This window comes from Perissodus microlepis, chromosome 11 (genome assembly GCF_051167445.1).
Source record: "Perissodus microlepis isolate ML-2025 ecotype Zambia chromosome 11, ASM5116744v1, whole genome shotgun sequence".
Classification (NCBI taxonomy): Eukaryota; Metazoa; Chordata; class Actinopteri; order Cichliformes; family Cichlidae; genus Perissodus; species Perissodus microlepis.
In genome coordinates this window covers 32377724-32398677 of record NC_140471.1, presented here as the reverse complement: position 1 = coordinate 32398677, position 20954 = coordinate 32377724, and the positions used below count along the sequence as shown (strand labels likewise).

Below are 20954 nucleotides of genomic sequence, written 5' to 3'. Positions count from 1 at the left end.
CACAACACTCGCATAGAGTACCAGCTCAATTTATAGGACAAATCAGTAAAAGTTACTTTAATCATGTAAAGGCGTATATATGAATATTGTGGGACACATTTTTAGACCATTAGGTGGCTACAAAAGGCACATTGGAACATATTGGACGGATTTTTATCCTGCAGTTACATGAGACTTAACCTTTACAATAGTACCCAACTCATGGTTGAAGTTAGTTCAGGAGATTTAGGCTCTAACTGTAGTTACTTACAAGGTATTACACAATCTTGTCTTCTTAAGTCTTAATCTTAAGGTAAGGTAGGTCCACTCGGCATTGCAATTGCATAAATAAGGATTCATCCTTAAGATAGGGAGAGGATGTATACAAATGTCTGTGAAGGTTCTCAGTCATCCAGGTCATCGTAGTCAAAGGAGCTTGCAAAGAAAAGCGTCTGGACTTCTTTAAGTTACTTGAAGACGTTTCACCTCTCATCCGAGAAGCTTCTTCAGTTCTAAGGTCAAATGGTGGAGAGTCCCAGATATAAACCTAGTGGGAGTATCCCCCCACAGAGGGACAAAAGGACCCCCTGATGATCCTCTAATCGCCTGAGCCAAGGTGTGAAAGCGGGTGTGGGTCCCAATCAGCCAGAGTTTCGGGTGTGTTCATTGTGAAACCTGGCCCCACCTTATCATGCGAATTCCTGAGGTCAGATGGCCCAGGATGTGAGTGGGCGTTAAGGCGTCTGGGAAGGGATCTCAAAACTGGATTATAGATGGCAGAGAGTTGGTGTCGTAAACCCCCGCCTCTGTTCAAAGATGGTCGCTCACAGTGGACATAGATGGCTTCTTTCACTCCTCTTTCAAACCATCTGTCCTCTCTGTCCAAAATGTGAACATTGGCATCCTCGAAAGAGTGTCCTTTATCCTTAAGATGCAGATGGACTGCTGAGTCTTGTCCTGTGGAGGTGGCTCAAATGAATGTATACAAATGAATTCAGGGAATGGGATTTAAGTTTGAATTTGGTTCATCTGGTTCTGCCAGATGTTTCCTTCTATTGAAAGCAAGGTTTTCCACCATCACCTAACGCTTGCTCCTAGTGGACTGTGTGATTGTTGTGGTTTTCTCTCTAATATTGTAGATTCCTTGACTCTCTAGTTTACATTACATGCATGTTTGTGAGCTCTTGTCAGCAAACAGAACTGCTTTGCTTTCCATCTGTGAATAAAATGTTGAGCTCTATTATTTTTCAATTCAGTTTATCAATGTAGTAATCACAAGTGGCCTCACTGTGATGCAAGGTGAACTCCTAGACTGGTATAAAAGTGGGACTGTGTTTAGGTGTTTGGGGAATCTTAATAAGAATCGGTGGAAACAAATGTCAGTGAAAGGTCACTTCTGATAGCCTCCATGTTTGAGATTTCAATTTGTGAATTTAGAATGACTGGGAGAACACATTTATCTTTTACAATAACATTTGCTCTACATATAGGGCAATGAGTGGACTCATAGCATGTCTCTGTCTGCAGAGAAAACAAACCTGTGTGCCACCCACTCCCAATCCCCTCACTTATGTCTAATTATATTGTAGCCTCGCTAATGGCGGATATTATCCAAATTTAGACAATTAAAATTGAATTAAAATCCAGTTTCCAGAAAGAAAGAATGGGCAATGTTTACTGGCAAAGCACAACACCAGCCAGAATACTTACAGCACTATGCCTGGCTGGGAGATTCACTCTGTGTGGGTGTGAAATAAAGCTATAATAGTGTTATTTATGCATTTTTCTATCATGTATACATTTTATCATTCCAGTGTGTTTTCTTTCTCCTGGTGTCATTGTTGTCTTTAATATTCAATTTATTTATCCTTGCTTGTCACGTTGATTTTACTAGGTGCTTGGGGTATAATATCCCAGCCGCACAATTTCCTATTCTAGTCTTTCCTCTTTCTGTGTCTTCACTTGCATATATCACTGGGGAAATGCTCTTCACTGAAATGAATCCAATAATAGCATCTGGTTTAAACTGACTTGCTGGTTCCAGTCAGTGTCACAAACTCATTATGATGTTTAAACGTAATGATTTGTAGTGAGCCGAAGACATGGCACTGGGAGCTTGTCCCAAAGCACGACATCAAGATGAGCAGCCAGGCTAATGCTCGTGTTTTGCTTGCCGCTATTAACGCGATGAGTAATCTGTTCAGCGAGAGGCTGTTTTCAAAAAACGAGCAGATGGTTGAACAGGATGAAGATTCAAAGCAAAGAAATGTCAGTAGTTTTAAGTGTACGCACACAAAAACATGGTCTGGTGGGAAAAGATAAGGCCTAATTAATTTCATTATCAAAACTATGGACAACAAAACAAGAACATCATTAGTTTAATTTAGCATAAAAGCATTGCAGTTCTTCAAGGACCCTTTCACTAGCATCTTATGGCCCTCCGTCTCAAGGGCTTTTAGCTATCTATCATAGTCAAAACCAGAGTAAACACAACCTCCGTTAGAAAACATGGCAGGAAGATGATTGACTGGGCTTAATACAGCTACTGTCCAACATCATAATCATGAATCATTCATTTTCACAAATTCCACAGCATCAATGTGATTATACAAACGCACAGTCGGTGTGTGTCAGCACACACTGTCAGAATCAATAAGCAGACGTTATTGTTTTTTTCCCCTCTCACCACAACAGCTTTCTCAATAGGGATGATCGCAGCCCAAGCCCGAGGCACTGACATATTTGTCTCTGTTGTGTCTTTGGGCTTTGACAGTCACTGTTTGTGTATGTGTTGCTAGCGCATGTGCGACTGTGTGTACGAGGGTGACATGCACTCTGAGGTTCACTGCCTGAGACTGTGAGAGGAAGACAGCACAGATCCATCTGTGAATGAGACGGGGCACATCTGCATATGGAGGGTTCGGGCGGCCATGTTTGTTTGTTTTGCTGGGATCCCACGGGTGCACTGATCAAGAGTACCTGCCAGTTAGATTGTGCCAGATGAAGACATGTAGAGCAGGAAAAAGCACAAACAACAACAACAAAAAAAAACATCCGTGTCTACTCACTCCTAGGAAAAAATGCCAGTGATGAAAACAAGGCCTGGAAACCAGAGCCGTCACAACATTCTGGACAAGGAAAAAGTGATGTAAAATAACGTGCTTTTATAAAACAGTAAATTTAATCTCGAGGGGTTATTATACAATAACAAGGGCAGACTACAACCACGTGACAAGTTGAGGGAAAAATTGGATAAATAATTGGAAAAAAAGGAATGCAAATGGCTAAAGGCATGAGGGATAAAAAAAAATGTTATGGTCTTTGAAATTTCATCACATCACAACATAAATGAACATATAAGGGAAAATGATGGAGCAATTATTTTTCCACCATTTAGTGGAAAAATAATTTCGTTTTCCACCATCGTAAATAGGGATGGGTACCGGTATCCGGTGCAATGATGGCACCGGTTCTGTCACGGTTTGCCAGGGCAAGCCGTGTGGAATATTTAGGACCAGGACGCGGCAGCTCTGGTGCAGGTGAGTATTTATTAACAAAGGAAAAAACAAACAACAAAGGCCCTAGGAACATGAAACTGGAACCTAAACTGGATAAAACTAACAAAACAAACCAGAAACGAAGATGCAGGGAGGTCCGGGGAAATACACATGGAGAGATGCAGGGAGACCGAGGGGAAACAACACAGACGAACCAGCAACTACTATGACAGAAGACACAACTTAAATACACTCAGAGAACACAAGGAGATTACACACAGGTGGGGGACACAGCTGGGAGTGATTAACGTGACGAGACTAGGGAGGCAAACTGAAAACACTCACATAAGACGCAGACCTTCACAATAAAACAGGAACTACGCATGAAAGGACACAACTCAGAAACGCGGACTAAATACAAGAACACACGGCAGAACAGAGTAAACACTAAACAGAGGAAGAACAGAAAACACCAAACTCTGGGTCAAAAGGACCCAGGATCATGACAGGTTCTGACATAAATGGTAGTAACCAGACCGAAAAGCAGCGCACATTTCGGTGCTTTATTTCGGTGCTTTTTTTTCCTGAGATGTCATGCACTTTGGATTCTAGCCAATCATTTTACCTTTCCGAGGATAGTAGGCGGGCCCAGGTACGTACGTTCTTTTAGAGCAGAGCTACAGATTAAAAACGCCCAAGGCGAAGCGGTCAAAAGTCTGGCTGTACTTCACAGCAAAAGATGCAAACTCAGCAGCCTGCAACAAGTGCTTTAAGGTGATACTGTGATACTGTGCAAAGGAGGTAACTCCTCAAATCTGATGAAACACCTGGCGACGTATAGCATTTTGTTAAAAGCCGAGAAATGCGCCGTATTTGATAGCTTGCTGCGAGACCTCACACCGTGCACATCTACTGCGGGTGGGTTGCCTGTTATCGGACCCGGAGTTAGCAACATCCCCCAAAAACCCAAAGAGGAGAGTCCTGGCCCCTAGCCCTGCCAGTGTAGCAGAAATGATGACGGATGATGATGGCAGCAGCAGCCGTTCTTCTCTGCGTGAGTAGCTTAATGTTGTTCGTGTGTAAGCTAACCACGTTATTAAATTAATGCACGTAAGGTGAACTAGCAAACACCATCGTAGTTACATGCGGCTGTCTTCTTGTTTGATGACAGATACTCCCTTCACCCTGGCCAAAAAGGCTAAAATGACCAAAGAAAAAGTGGAAAACAGCTAAACATGAGAGGTTTTTGGACAAAGTTTGTGTTTTTTCCATTGATTAAGCACTGCTTCCAGCCAAGAGTGATACCATAAATCCTCTATAGCTGCAGAAAAGGCTAACATTGTTATCTTTTTACAAAAAAACAGCTGAACATAAGAGGTTTTTGGACCAATTTTGTGTTCTCCATTCTTTAAGCACCGGTTCGAGCACCGGCACAGTTTCAAAAGTACCGGTTTGGTACTGGTATCGGATAAAACCTAAACGATACCCATCCCTAATCACAACATAAATGAACATTTTATTAAAAGTAGACCTGATGAATCTTCTCTTGCTTAACTAGTCACTTGATTTATAGAACAAAAAGGTCAGAATTCTTTAAGCAGTGAATGGGAGGCTGTAAGGTGCTTGTACAAGCCCAAGAAAGAATCAGCGTATTAGAAAACCATAATTTGAAGCAACTGGCAACAAGAGAGAAGGAACTCGTGACAATAGATACTATACTGATAGAAAAAAGAACTGAGGTGGGTTGCGGGTTGCCAAGTGGCAGAAGCAAAGTAGCTGTGAGCAGGCTAAAGCAGCTTACATAATGCATCCAGCAGTATATCAGCATTTGATATTCGGATGCACTAAAGTACTTTAGCCAGGATTGTAGCTGAGCTTGACTTTTTGGCTTGTCTGAACTGACACTAGGCTTATTTTCTGCATCCCCCCCCCCCACACACAGTAATGGATTAAAGGATTGTCCGACTAACAGAACAGCAACTGCTCGATTTTCAGTCCACACACTAATGAATGAATCTAACTTTCTCAACTCTACTAACAAGCTGTCTCACTTTAGTCTTTTCCTGTTGTTATCTCAGGGTGGTAAATATTACATAAAGTGTGGAACCATTATAAAAGATCAATTACGTTATTTTATCTTTGTTTCATTTTTCATGTTTGTCAGAGCACATTTGATGTTGGGATTAGGAGCGGGGTCTGATTGAGAAAAAACAGTCTCCAGAACATTAACAGAAAAAAGGTGGTGGTGGAGGGTGGGGGCATTTCTCTGTGTGTACTGTAAGTTGTTTTCAGTAAAATACATTGCAAATAAATAAATGAAAACCAGTGAAACTTCATCTCTTGTCATCTCTCTATGCTGTATGTGTCATATCCTTTTTGATTACTGCTGACGTCTGACTAGTGCTCGTTCCAGCTGACTCTGATTGTCTTTGTTAGGTACTTGTCACTTTTCATACAGTTTCTCTTCAAATCTGCAGTGTACAAGTTTGAGTGTAACACTTTTGGAGAAGCATCTGATTGTTTCTAAGTTTATACTGGATGATAACAACACCCCACATAAAGAGATAGTCTCTGAAAAACAATACAACAAGGAACCATGAAAGGCACGGAAGCTGATTACTAAACACATGATTTCTGATAAGATCTTAACGACATGTCTCCTGCCTAAATCTGTCCTTAGCAAAGCTAATTAGTGATGACCCAGAGAACAAGACAATCCATTACTGTATATCACATGTATGGGGTTGGAAGAAAGAAAGTCTAATGCGTTACGTTAGCATTAAGCTGCTGCTCAACCTGGTTTAACCTGGATTCAGGCACTAATGTCATCAAATTTCTTAACTTCCTTATTTGTGCTACTGATCACCTTTGTAACTGTGATATGTGATCAGTGGAAGTTCCTATTATATCTGTGCTCTTCCTGAAATATTGAAAAAGTTTCATATGCTTTGCCTCTTCTTTCTGTTTTGACCAAAAACTCCTGATGCCTTTCCACCCTGTTAATTTTCTTGTGTTTCTTTAGAAACTTGCTTCAGTTAAAGTGTTGATTGCCAGTCTTTATAGCAGAGAATGTGCTGGTTGGTATATGTTAATTGGCAATTGCATTAGAAGAAGCCATCTCGGAGGCAGTGTTTGCCGCAGTAAAGTGCAAAGTCAAAGTAATTTCCGAGTGAAGAGTGAAAGTTGAGGGCAGCATCCAAAACTTTTAAGTGTTCAAGGCTAAGAAAAAGGGCAAAGTTGTGCAGTCAGAGAGCCTTTTTCTGCAGTGCAATAAAGCTTGGACCCCTTCTAGTGACTGTGGCGTGAGATAAATCAAACTCACGACTTTGAACAAGATACCGGTTTAATTATTATAATGTAACAAAAAATGTACAATGAAATTACAGATGAAATCTCATTATGTTACTCACAAAAAAATTATAATTGAATGAATAAATAACCAAGTCGTAAAACTATTTTTGTGGGGGAGTGTGGAGGATGAATTTAATAATTTCATAGCCCAATAAGAGAAACTGCTCTGAAGTCTGGTGCTAGAGCACTGAACACATCTGCGTTGCTTGCCAGATGGCAGCTGAGTGAACAGACTGCGCGGCTGTGGTGGGTATTGTCTTCTTGTATCCTTTGGGCTCTGCAGAGAAACCGCACCTCGCCGATATCTCTGATGTGGCTGAATGATTTTAATCACCCGTTGCAAATCCTTCATATACTGGGCCATCCTTATCCCATTCCTTGTGTCTGTGATGGTTCCAGTTAGGATGCTTTCTACTGTTCCTCTGTAAAAGTTGACAAAAACTACTTCCTAAATTTCCTGGAGTAGTTCTCTTCCATTGAAGCTTTCTTCACCACAGTGGAGATCTGTGAGGAGTATGGCTTTTTAGTTGTCTTTGCATCCTCTTTACTAAATGAAACAACTGTTTTGTTGTTGTTTTTTAACATGACTCTGCTCTGTGCATGACTCTGCAATAGTTTTGATTCAACTTCCTGATTTTAACTCACATTATTGGTTGTAATATGGTGGACGATGCTGGTGTTATTTCACCTTAAAGTTCTCTTCATGCCTGCAAGTGCAGTCATGACTGTACAGCATGAACTGGAAGGAAGTGAGCACACTGTTAAGGAATAGAGTGGAGGAGGTGTGACTGCCAATTCAAACTGTCTGGATTCTGTTTGGGAGGAAGTTCAATATCCAGTTGCAAAGCACAGTATCGAATCCTGGAGTGCAGAGTTTGCCAGTCATCTTCATGGGGGAGTATTGAATACTGAGCTGAAATTGACAAACAGAATTGTTATGTAGGTGTTTTCATTTTCAAGGTTTTTGAAGACAAGTGGACACAGCACCTTCTGTGGTTCTGTTGGTTCTGAATGTAATCTAGTGAGGGGCGAGGCTGGCACAGAAGAACCACCCTCTCAAAGCACTACTTCAGAATGGGGATCAGTGCTGGAGGGCATTCAGACTACACACTACGCACCTTTGGATAATTGTGCCTGTCTTGAAACAGTGACAAAATGATATGCTAAAAATGTTAGTAATAGCGTGTTTTAGTGCATGGCCAGGTTATCAGGCCAAACAGCTTTACTCATATTCATCCTCAGGAGGATTCTTCTCACAGCCTCTGTGGATACTGATAGTGGCAGGTCCTCTGGAGGTAGAGTCGACTTTACAGCTGACTCTTTGTTGAGGAGATCAAAGCGAGGGTAATATGCAGCCCATCTGGCAACGTGGGCTCACACATGGTGGGGGCGCTCCTGCTTTTGTAGCCTGTGATGCTCTGAATCGCCTGCCACGTATCCTTGGTGTTGCTGGTGTTGAGATCTCTCTCCGGTGTCTGCTTTGCCTCCTCGCCCATCGAGTACAAAAGCTTGATCCAGGCTGTTGTGATGGAGCTCAGTCTCTGTGAAGATGTGGGCGCAACAATCTCTTGTATCCTATTGCTAAGCACACCTGAGACTTATTTCATTTTATTTTCCTAGACGTGAGCTGGAAGGAAGTTGGGTAGAGGAATAGCCTTAGGTCAAGCTTTTCTCTTTTTATTGCACTGCTTGAAGTAATCTTTGCTTTGGCTGATCTGACTGGCTGCCCTGAGAATACCAAGGGCAGAGATCATCTTAAGGTCTGCTAAACTTAATCCAATCCATGCATTTACTCTGCCATCAGTGTATTTCTGTCAAAACTAATCATGAACGTTTTTCGATGAGTGTCTTTTAGAATTTGTTGATTTTTTTGTGCAATAACTTGAGTGTATTTATTTACCTCATGTAAAATTCTACCTTCACTATGAAAACTCTCTGAGTTGCAAGTCCTTGACATTCATAGGAGTGGGTCTAAATTTGGCACAGAGAAATAGAAAAACATATACAGACTCTCTTAAAAGCTCAAATCAAATAAGCATTTTGGCTCAGAACCATTTTTCTATACCTAACTTTGAGGATCAATAACATTTGATATACTTAATATTATTTTTTCAGTATTAAAACTGCACCAATGCACCAAAAATGAGAGAGAATAAAACAAAACGTGGTCAAATTCAGGGGAGCTACTTTGCATCACACATATATACAGGAGATCAGAAAATGTCTTCAGCACCATGGACAGCATGACACTTCAATGATGAGAGGTGAAAACAGCTAGCGGGAAAAATGGGAAAGGCACAACGACTTTTCAGACCTAGTATTTGGAAAGATTTATACATGGGACTGGGGTTCATGTTATGTGTATTATTAATTGAATTATTTTCACTTATTTTCCACCAAATATCCTGCCACAGATTTGTAAGGTTAACAAAAGTCACCAAGGCTTACGCATGTGCGTTTCCCGTGTTTCTAGTACGAACCAAGAAGATGTTCTCCAAGAATGCTTTCTAGCAGGAAAGGCTTTCTGCCAACCCTGAAGGCTAACTTCTTCCATAACCGTGAAAAGCCATCTCACAATCTGTGGAGAGACTTCTGTTTGACAGCACTCTCAGTATCTGTCACTCTGTTTTTGCCCCCAGGCAGACAGAAACTCAAGCAGTGATGATGCACACACTTTTTCTGAGGTACAACCCATTAAACACAACTGCTAGTCACATCCCTTTTAAGAGGCTGCGAGTTGGAGATGGATGCCAGAAATGTTTCATCCAATAATCCCATTATCTAATGGAAAATCTGGTCTTTCTGACAAATTAAAAACAACAACAACAACAATTGTGTTTGTATGCGCTTTTAAGTCCACACAGTACAGGCCATTTACAAATGTTTATTCTGGCTCTAGATTTCAGGTCTCCTTTTTAGTGTTGTTTGTTATGTTGACAAAACACAGCCTCTGTTCTGCAGCAGGGGCTGTGTTTTGTCAGCTGCAAATACATTTCGATCAGATCCACTATGGTCAAAATATGATTATTTCCATCTTCAGTCATTTACAAAAAGTTCTGCACAGTCTGAGATTTCTCACTGCTGAGTAATCCTGACACTCATTTCATCCATCTGATTTTCTCGCAACCAGACATTAGCCTGAAGTAGGTCGGGTACAGAAGTAAAAATTTTTTATACCCACCATATTTTCTCTTTGCCTAACTGGCTGGTCTGAGAAGAATAGGGACAGCTGGCTGCTATACATAATCCAGTCCTGCCTTTCCTTTTCAGTTTGAATGTATTTCATCAAATTAATCATAAAAATGCTCTTCAAGAAAAGACAAACAAAAATAAAAATAAAAAACCCTTGGAAATACAATATTTCTGTTTTGTCCACACTCTTATTCTGGTTTTGTAATTTCTTTTTACATAAATGGTTTATGTCTGACAAACATTAACCACCCTCATTCTTTAAGAGACGCCTGTCAATCAGGCTGCTGCTTACTTGATTTAACATTCAACGTATTTTTCTCCTGCATTGTTTTTGGCACAGCTGATATTTTCAGATTTCTCAGCCTGGTCCCATTACAGTATTCCTTTTTACTTTGGCCTCTGAAATAGTTACTGGAACAACGCCAGTGTATCAAAGACTGTTCTTTAGTACCCAAAAAGATCTTCCTGCATTTTAAATGCATTTCCAGAAACCTCAGGTATGTACAGCCGAAAAAACCCCAAAGCAAAACAAAGAAACAGTGAGAATTCTCCCAGCCTCGCTCCTCACCTGCCATGCTGCTGTACGGCTTGAAAAACATGTACTCTTCAACTTGAAACTGTTGAAAAGAAGCATGCTGCTGTAGCTGGAGTTCCAATTCATTACCAGTGATGATCCTCCACATAAAATTCAGAACAGTTTGAAAGAAACTTTCATTTTTGCTCACTGTCAAGTTCAAATGGTCTGACGTGGACTTCCAGGAAGTCAAAAACAAGTAAAACAAGTATTCTGGAAGCCCCGTGAGACGACACTGAACTTGAGATCAGCTAAGGTTGAATCAAGTAAAGATTTCTGATTTTTATAGACCTGTTCTCACCACAACAGATGGTACAGCTTCCACCTCTCGACAGGTGCTACCTGAATCGGTCTCTCAATCTCCCACTCAAAATAGAAAAGACCCCGATATAGGCTACTTGAGTTCCACCATTTGGTGTAGCAACTCCTCTCCAGCTGAGATTAGGCACTCCACCCCTGATCCAACTGAGAATCATGGCCTCAAACATGATGAGTACTCATTTTCATCCCAGCTGCTTCATAAACAGCTGAAATGTCTTGTCATCGTTTTCCATAATAAAATAAAATGAAATAAAAAAGGAATTACAGCAACAATAATCCTTTGAGTATATAAAGACTATGAGCATGACAGACCTCCTGTTACATGGGTGTGGATGTGCTTTACTACCTGAAGGGCGTTCATTTTCCTTGCGTTTTTTGTTCTAATGGACTCTTGTTTTAAAGCTTGTTACCACACAGAACTCAGCATCACCAAAATAATTCAATTACTAAGTAAGTCACAGAAAAACCAATCTCCACTGAAGGTTGAAAATGTCAAACAACTCTTTGGACCTCTTTAAGGTGCCTGTGTGACTTTCATTATTCAAAACCTCAAACAGGCTCAGCTGAGGTTAGCAGCAATAACCTCCTTCTGAGAGGGTGAGTAGGAGTCCCCTTTCAACATCTTCTTTTCAGTTTCAACTAGTGACACTATTACATTCTGCTCTTTTGCCCTTGTTGCAAATTACAGTTGATTATACAAAGTTATTGAGCAGTAAAAACAAAGATAATGGAAACAAATTGACTGAAACCTCTTTCTGTCAGAGACTCAGAGCCATTACCCTTGACACATTTGCACCTCCCACTCTCCAAGCCACTGAGCCTGTGTTTATCTGTTGCTCCAGCTTTGCCAGGAGTGTAGATTTAAACTACACACGATAAAAGACTTCCAGGATCTTGACCCCTGTTCTGCAGCTTCACTGACTGGGTCAGCTGCTCCAGCAGCCACCGCTGAACTGGACATTAATCTTCATTTCATCCTGTGTTGTTCTCCATGAATCACATTTCCCTTGTAACATGCTCAACACGCGCCGATCCTTTAAATAATTGATGTTGCCATCCTCTCCTCAGTGATAACTACGCTTGGGGATTTTCTGGTCCTGAATTATAGCGAGAAACAAAAGGAACTAATTTAACATAAGAGAACACACATTAGAAGACCTTTTGTTTTTATTTTTGCAGGGCCGAAATCAATTTGCCTTGGATTTATTTTCTGCAAAACGCAACAAACGCAGATCAACTCCTTTATCTTCTGTTGTCAAGTGAATCAGCCAAGCATAACTGACACCAGACTAGAGATGAACTTTTTGGCGGATGTTAAAGTAAACGCTTCTGTGTTTTTAATTCGCCTCATGCGGTGTGGTCTTCAGAGCTAACCACAAACATCTTGTCTCTCATCTCCCCCATGATTAAATTGCCTTAAAGTATCAATCCCATTTAATTACTGTCATTATCATCAATGAGAAATTACCAGCGCCCAAAACGGCAGGGTTAATTAGACTTTCGGGGACAGAGATTATTTATTTATCTGTGGATGCCTGCAAAGGGGAGATAGGAATTGGGAGTTAACTTCACGTAGAGTCTGCTCGGCGTCTCGTTATTTCACTTTGCTCCCCACCTACTGCTGTCTCTCTCGTTCATCTCTTGCTTTCTGACTTCTCCTTTGTGTTTTTAATGTCATCGACTTTCAGTCTCAGTTTTGCAATGTACAGTTAACCGTTGACGTCCTTTAAAATAAACAGATACAAATAATTTACTCAATGTGCTGGATACTTCATTACACACCAAAACAAATGCTCGTACATCACTGTTTGACCGAGCATGTAAGATGGGCTTTTTAAAATTTCATTTTCACTGTATTTCTGTGTTCATTAAGCAACAAACCAAAACACAAGGGGTTCTTTAACACATCATTTCACTCATCAAAAGACAAGCAGAGCTCTCGCTGTCGTCTTTTCCTCAAAGCTGCTACAGATTTCACTGATTTGTTTCTTCCTTTTGAATGTGAAAAGTGTCCAAATCAGTCAAATCAGCTGCCATACAGATCCGTTTGAAATGGAAACACACACCTCCTCTTCCATCTTCGATAGCACATGATTGTGAAATACTGTTCAAAGCAAGTGGATTTTAGGTCTGAGAACTTAGCAATTTTCATCACAACACAGCACTCCAGGAGTTGATTTCACAGTTATATACAGCTACAAATCAGAGAGGCAGGAAATAAGCAATCAGTGTTCTGTAGCAGGATTTAAATGGCTATACGCTGGTTAAACGCCAACATAAACAAGTGCTCAAAGAAAGCAGAAATATAGCTTACTTCTTGGGTGGCACCTGGCCCACATTCACTCGGACACAGATGACCTTGCGAGTCTGCATTCCCATGGAGCAGGGAACCTCGCCGTCACTGTTGGGCTGGATCCCCACAGAAGTGTTGAAGGAGGAGGTGGAGGGGTCTTCGGTGCAAGGGCCCCAGGGCCCCGTCTGCCAGTGGTAAACTGTGCAGGGGTGTTCGTTACAGTTCCGAACCTCCTGAAGGGCGCTGCTGTTCGGGCAGAGGGCGCCACCTGTGAATACCAAAACACAGTGAGGACAGCAATTCTAAAAGTGTTGTCATGTGAGGAGGTAAAACAGGAGTAGTCATTCCTGTACTCTGTTTTCACAGCTGATTAAAACACATCATGTAATGCTAATTAAGAGAATCACCCAGCACTATTATATTCACTGTTTTCAGTGTAAAAGTTCAGGTAAAACTACTTTACATGGATTAGGCTGCACAGCACCAAATAGCAGACTGACAATGTTTAAAATTAGAATTACCAGCCTCAGATCGATATTTGCATACACTCTCAAGCATGAGACAGTCATGGAGTTGTTTCCTCTATGTAGGTATTTTCGAGGATAAATCTGGTCGGGTGATGATGGAGTAAAAGAAAGGATCAATTTGGTTAAAAAAATGAAAGGTGAAAAGTTCTTTTTTAAGCCTGTTACAAAACACTTTACACCTCACATGTAACCGCTGACAGTCCAAAAAAAAAAGGTTTTCTTAGTGACGGAAAGTTTTATTCTTGTGGGACCAAACAATATAAAACTTCTAACCCAGTCTCTCATTCAATGTCAGTTTAATATCTATATATCTAGATCTAGATATCTAGATATCTAAACAGCCTCTAATAACTTGTGACAACCTAATAATCAAAAATCTTTTTCTTGCACCTCAGAGGTGAGAATTGTTGAATAAAAAGCTAGAAGAGAAACTGTAAATGAGCCAGTTTCAAGTCTCAAGAAAGGTGCAAGAATTTGTTTCCCCCGAGGCTAAACGCTGAGGCTTATGTTGGTTGATTTATATGCATCTGCCTTATTTCAGGCACTGCACTTATGGCTCAAAATATCACTGCACTATCTTTTTTTTTTGCTTGCTTTTCCACCCAATTTTCATTAAAACAGAATAATGCATAACATAGATGTATCTGGCATTTTGTTTTTACTGACAGCATGATCAGTTCTCTTCTCTTGCTGCCTTTGGGTATCAGGGGTTTACTTTAAAGAGGGAGCCTAAACTTTTTATTTTGATTTTACTTTTTCCAAAAAGCCTCCAAAGATAGCCCTGGAAAATTTCTAATGTTGGAATGAGACGTGTATGATTTTTATGTAAATGAACAGAAATGAATATTAGTCCTAAAAAACATCTGTTTAGTTATGAGCAACATCTTACAAAACGTGCTTTGGTGAAAGCTACAAGGCTGAAAAGTTACCATGTTTGCTGGCATGTCGTGGAAAAATAGCGATTTAAAAAACAAACAAACATGTCTTTAAATTACTACATGTCTTGGGTTGCCAATGTTAAAAACAACCATTATTTACCAAAAAAATACTTGCAGGTGAATGTTAATGTTACAAATGCTGTTTTGGTCTGGCTTTATCAGGGCTTATTCAGGATTTAGGTTTTAACCTTTGGCAATTTATTATGTCTACAAGAGGGGTTTAAATGTTTGTGTATACTACTGCAAGACATAAGTCCAGCTTTAATGCACTACTTAAGAGCCACCTCCACAGGACAAGACTCAGCAGTTCATCTGCATCTAAAGGACAAAGGTCATTCTTTCGAGGATGCCAACGTTCACATTTTGGACAGACAATGCAGATGGTTTGAAAGAGGAGTGAAAGAAGCCATTTACGTCCACTGTGAGCGACCATCTTTGAACAGAGGCGGTGGTTTACGACACCAACTGTCTACCATCTATAATCCAGTTTTGAGATCCCTTCCCAGACGCCTTAACGCCCACTCACATCCTGGGCCATCTGACCTCAGGAAATCACATGATAGGGTGGGGCCAGGTTTCACAATGAGCTCACCCGAAACCCTGGCTGATTGGGACCCACACTCGCTTTCACACCTTGGCTCATGTGATTAGGTAGATGATCATCAGGGGGTCCTTTGTCCCCCTTTGGGGGGAAACTCCCACTAGGTTTAAATCTGGGACTCCCCACCAATTGACCCTTAGAACTGAAGAAGCTTCTTGGATGAGAGGTGAAACGTCTTCATGCAACTCAAAGAAGTCCAGATGCTTTTCTTTCCAAGCTCCTTAGTCCACTACTTTAGTGTTTAATACCTTTAACTATTGCCATCGCTATGCCCCCTCTTTGCCCATGTCCCTTTCCTTTCTCTTGTAAGGCAGCAGTCAGTCAGTTGTTGGGTCGATGGGCTGAGAGAGCCATCTCTGTTTCAGAGTAATTGCAGACACTTAGGGCTTTCAGGAAAGATTGAGGGGCATTGCAGCTCTGCGAATTCTTCACACCTGTATTTCTCTGCCGGAGTTGAACGAAAGCCAGCTCCTAAATGAGTAGCGGTGTACACACAGTCGGGTCTGAATCACAGACTGCCAACTCTGACAAATCCCAGCCTAATAGCCACTGAGCATGACTTCCTTTCTGCTGACTGCGCCATGCCACCTTAGCTGACTAACAATGGGGCAATGCTAGACTCGACACTGGCCTGACATGGTATCGCAAATGAGCCTCAGCTGTGGCTGAACAGTGACCTAGAAAATGTTGTTTTGCTGGACAACGGGGGAAATGTGAGGCAGTTTAAAGGAAACACATGATGCAGTGACAAATAATGGTGCATATACAGTTTGGTCCATAAATTGCTAGACAAAGACAAAGTTTTGGCTCTGCACACCAACACAGCGGTTTATAAATCAAGTAATATGTGATTTAAGTGCAGACTTCTAGCTTTAATTCAAGGGATTTAGCAAAAACATTGCTGTTAATTGTTTACAGAATCACCACATATGTACAATCAGACTATGTAGAACAATGTCTGTAATCCCTGTAATACTTATAACATGTGATTTAATCACATATTGGTTAATTTAAAATCCAGTACTGTGGTGTAGAGAGGCAAAACCATCTTTTCCCAAAGATTTATGAACCTAACTGAATGTGGGACATGTCGTTACTGGGTATTTATTAGACAGTTAGAGTCAGATGTTGTTTTTTCATCATTTTTTGCGTATTTTCTGACACTTTTCCATCAGTTATTTAAATGCACTCATGTTTGCAAGACAAACTATAATTTGCTGGAGAAACGGCCACTTAGCATGCACCTTGAATGTGATTCAACTGATGACTATAAAACAGTAAGAGCCACTTGGGCTTTCCACAGTCCCACCATAATCAACCACAGAATTAAATGTAAGCAGTTATGCTAAATAGGTCATTAATTAAGCTTATTAAAATTAGCACGGAATTCTATGCAAACATTGGTGGATGCATATTATTAGAGCCCTGTATCCTAAGGTTTGAGCAGTTCTTTAGTTCCAACTATTTTTTCCCCTCAATATTTCATTAATATGTAACACATGGGTTAAAAAAAAAATCTGCCAAGGAGCAAATTCTAATCAGATAATCTGCTCTGGGGGGGAAACTTGTGATGGAGAGAAAGCTTCCAGATTTCTGGTATTGTTGTGTGTTCATAAAACTGTGTCACAGTAGAGTAGGGGTTTAAAGCTAATCTAAACTACAACTCTACAACTACAGTTTATCCAGTCTGCCTAGAGTCAAATATTTACCATAAAGTTCTGGAAACTTCGGCACCTGTGAAAGACCTTTGATAAATACAGATGTCAGAAATGTTAATGTGGCAGGTGAGGTCTACACTAGATGAGCTAATACTACAGCAGAACAACTGAAAACCGCTAACAGAGTTCAGCCATTTCACACATGGCTAACAAGGCTTGACTGAATTACAACTGGCTGAATAAATTCAAAATCAATTATAAGCTACCCTAAAGCTGTTATGGTAATGTACACATTTTTTAAAGCTCAAAACAAACTAACAATTTAAATTTTTCTGCATGTAGACACATAGCTAGAGGGATACAAGAGCTACCATCAAAATGTGTTTTCAAATGTTACCCTCCATCACAGTGATCCACGCCACAACCATTGCAGTGACTGTGAGGAAAACACACACCCAGATAAAACATTCAGAGACGTGACAAAAAGGACGGCAAACAAACACGGCGGACGCTCTTAGAAATTTAAAACCAGAGAGAGAATAAGCATATGCAGAGAAATGATCTTAGAAAGAGATAAAAAAGTGAGTGTCAGGCGAGGAGACAGAGCAACAGAAATAATCACCAGGACAGATAAGCAGACTGTTTGAGATAAGGACAAATGCACATGCAGAGAACTGTGAAATCCAGACATTCGAAGAGTGACAGCAAAGGACAACTTGAAAGGCTGTGACTAAGCCAATATTCAGGCCTCATCTCCATATATTTCCATATACCATGGACAGTCGACTGTTGGTGGGTCCAGACTCACCTTCCCCAGCGTTGTAGGCCAGAATAGAGCGGGTCCTCATCTGCTTGCCCTCAATGGTCTTGCTTGAGCATGTCTGAGAGCAAGTGGACCAGGACGTCCAGTCACTGAGCACACAGTCTCTTGAGCAAGGCACCTCACAGGGCACAGGTTCTGGAGTTGGGTTAGACGTGCAGAGATTTCTATCCACCTTCTCTCCTGAAGCAAAACAGAACACACAACAGGGTCAAAAGCCCATAAATGGCCGCTTGTCGTGAGGCTGGGGTGATCACTTGGTAACCCCAAAAAATAGGATAATAGTGTTTTAATCTGCTTATGATAATCACTGATCATAAAATTACTCAACTCTTCTTATAAAGTTACAGAGTTATACTTGGCTGATCTTTCCTTCAAGGCTTTTTGCTTGTGCACATCTGGACCACTTTCAGCATTACAGGTCAATTCAGAGTATATGCACTTCTGCAGTGGGTATCTATCTATCTATACACACAGGCTGAGTCACCTTGATTGAACCTAGTAAGGGTATTCTGTAATAAAACAACATTAGAGTAATTTTCACTCTAATGGGAATCACAAGACATTTCTATTTGCCAGATCTGATCTATGATTTGATCTATTTGATCATACAGAAACCAGCTGAACAAGTGCTTTAAATAAATTCCAGGTGTTATTGGCAATTACAATACATTCAAAACTTCCATTTGTGTGTTTCTAAGTCCCAATGGTCATTTTGTATTGCGAAAGGTCCCGGGTTCAAATCCCGGACGAGCCCCCACTTGTGAAGTTCCCCTAAAAGGGGTTTAGGCGATGAGGGGGAAGTAACAAAATGTGTCCGGGTCAGAAAACGGGGAAAGAGGCAAAATGGTTAAATTAAAGAGTTTTATTAAAGAGTTTTATTAGTACTAACTAAAAGAGACGGACAAGCCGCTCTCACCATTTAAAGAAACAAAACAAAACTCAAACGTTGATCAATTAAACTGAGAAGTAAGCCAGAGAAGGATAAATTGCCAAACACACTCCTCTCCACCAAGTAGGAGCAGAACACACACAGCTCACTAGCTACAAACACACAGCTCAGTAGCTGTAACCATTCACATGGCACTCTGGCCCAGAGCTCACCTTTCCCTGGGCTTAAATACCTTTAATTGCTGATGTGAGTCAGCTGTACAAAAGAAAAAGGTGGTTACCTAAGGCAGGACAGCTGGTAGGACACGCCCACACAGGCAACTTCAGGAGGAGGCCCTGTTAGGGCCGTAACAGTATTCATTTCAACAAAAGTTGTCTGCTGAAAGGTGTAACAGGTGGTTCAGTTTATTCGATATGTCTTTCTCAGTATAGTGGAATACTCAGAATCTACCATCTGAAAATTTCAACATTTTTAAGGATAAATTTATGACAGGTTCTGCATGCAAACAGTTGTTTACTCATTATTTCACCTCCATATTACACATGAAACCATAACATTACACCTATAGCCCCATTAGTATTACCTATGTTTAATTTCAGTTCTCAAGCAGCACATATGACCGTCCTGCTTGAGTTAATAAAGGGCAAACATTCCCAGTTTATCTTACCATCAACATCCCAATTAAATCATGGTGCTTTGCAGTATATACAGTAATTAAACACCTGTGTTGGCCATTTTATCAAAGAAAATGTCTAAAAGTGAATATATAAAGTGACTCAAAACAAGAACATTAAAAACTGATTAAAGTTTAAATAGAGAAATATAAACCAGATAAAGACCTGAAACACAAACACAAGTAATTTTCAGATTTTGCCCTAAAAGTCTGCTTATCATTGTTGAAAAAAATCGGAAAACATTCATTGCAAGAATTTCATTGTTACCCGTTACATTTCAGCACAGAGGCGGAGGGAAGAGCTGAGAAAGTGAACAGCTGTGTGTCTTAATTGATGGCACAATGTCAAGCACACGGCCCACTTTAGATTTTTGAGTCACGCTTGTTCTCTTGAGTGGCAGCATAAACTTGGCTTTGTTTAATTGTTTTTGTGTATACAAAAGGTAATGCGAAGACAAGAAAAGACAAAAGATTTTAAACAGGAAAAGCCCGGAGAGCAGATTGAATCAAATACTGTACATAAGTAGCTTAAAATTTCACAGTTACTGTACTTTACTCATACATTCAAGTCTTATGCATGATCTATTTTGCTGTATGTCTATTCATACATACAGTAGATTCTACTGAGCCTCAATTAAGATATGCTTATTAAACACAATGTATTATTAACAATCACATTTTTGGTTTCAAAAATTTGTGGCTTGTCCCACATATAAGGTCTGCCGTTTTTGGGGGTCCAATGTCAGCCTTCAGGGGGATAACTGTGTAAAATTTTACTTTTGTTTTACCTCATAATAATCTAATCTTGCAATCTAACCTATGCAAAAAGACAACTTTGTATTGTAAAACTATGTTAAGTATTAGACTGCGCTGGTTGTGGACACACTCTGTACTACTGCAGTTAGAAAGATAAATAGAGGAGCTCTCCCAGCTCTCTCACTGAATGCTGCTGAGGCTGATTGAGACAGGCAGTAGCTGAGATTATGATTGCAGCCATGCGGTGACATAGCGATCACTGTGGCTGCAGCCACAGCTTTGCTTTGGGTGTTATGATTATGGTTATGAAACATTAGTTTATAATGGTTGGGCGTGCGCAAATTATTAATATGACTGTGCTGCTTGAGAACTGAAATTAAACTTTTTTTCTAAACTCCTGTGAACTAATGGCAATAAATCTGTCATATCTGATATAAAGCACACAGGTTGCAACAGTTAAAGAGGGACTATTATTCTTTTCACTGTTTCATCTAATGAATAAAATATTACTAATGTGGATTCTTAAATTAAACTTAGCCAAAGGTCAAATAATAAATGGATGCATCTGCAACTACTGTGATCGACTTGTTCAAGGCCAATGTTTATACTCAGTTTTTGAATTTATCAGTGAGAGAAGCATCACATCATCTCATCGACTCATTATCGGGAATAATAGTCACAGTATCAATATAAAAACTCACAAATGCCAACAAATTCCTGTAGGGAGATTATGGAAGCTATCAACAGGAATGGTGGAAAATGTATAAAGACCTCAAAAAAGTTGCGCAATAAATATAGTTGACTTGAGTGGGGATATAGGAGGGGGAAAAGTTTTATCGTGGCTGGTATTGCATAGCATAAAGTTACACTGCAGAAGTCTAA

The 20954-nt window shown here is 40.3% G+C and overlaps 1 protein-coding gene across 1 annotated transcript in view; it reads right to left on the bottom strand.

Annotated features, from left to right (window-relative positions):
* The window catches only part of thsd7ab (thrombospondin, type I, domain containing 7Ab), a 201257-nt gene that overhangs the window by 79711 nt on the left and 100592 nt on the right, over positions 1–20954 (bottom strand). Inside the window, exons 8-9 of the mRNA XM_084944211.1 lie at positions 17740–17934; positions 13229–13475 (exon numbers count right to left, since the gene is read on the bottom strand). Coding sequence (XP_084800337.1) covers positions 13229–13475; positions 17740–17934 — 442 coding nt within the window. The remainder of the gene's footprint in view (positions 1–13228; positions 13476–17739; positions 17935–20954) is intronic.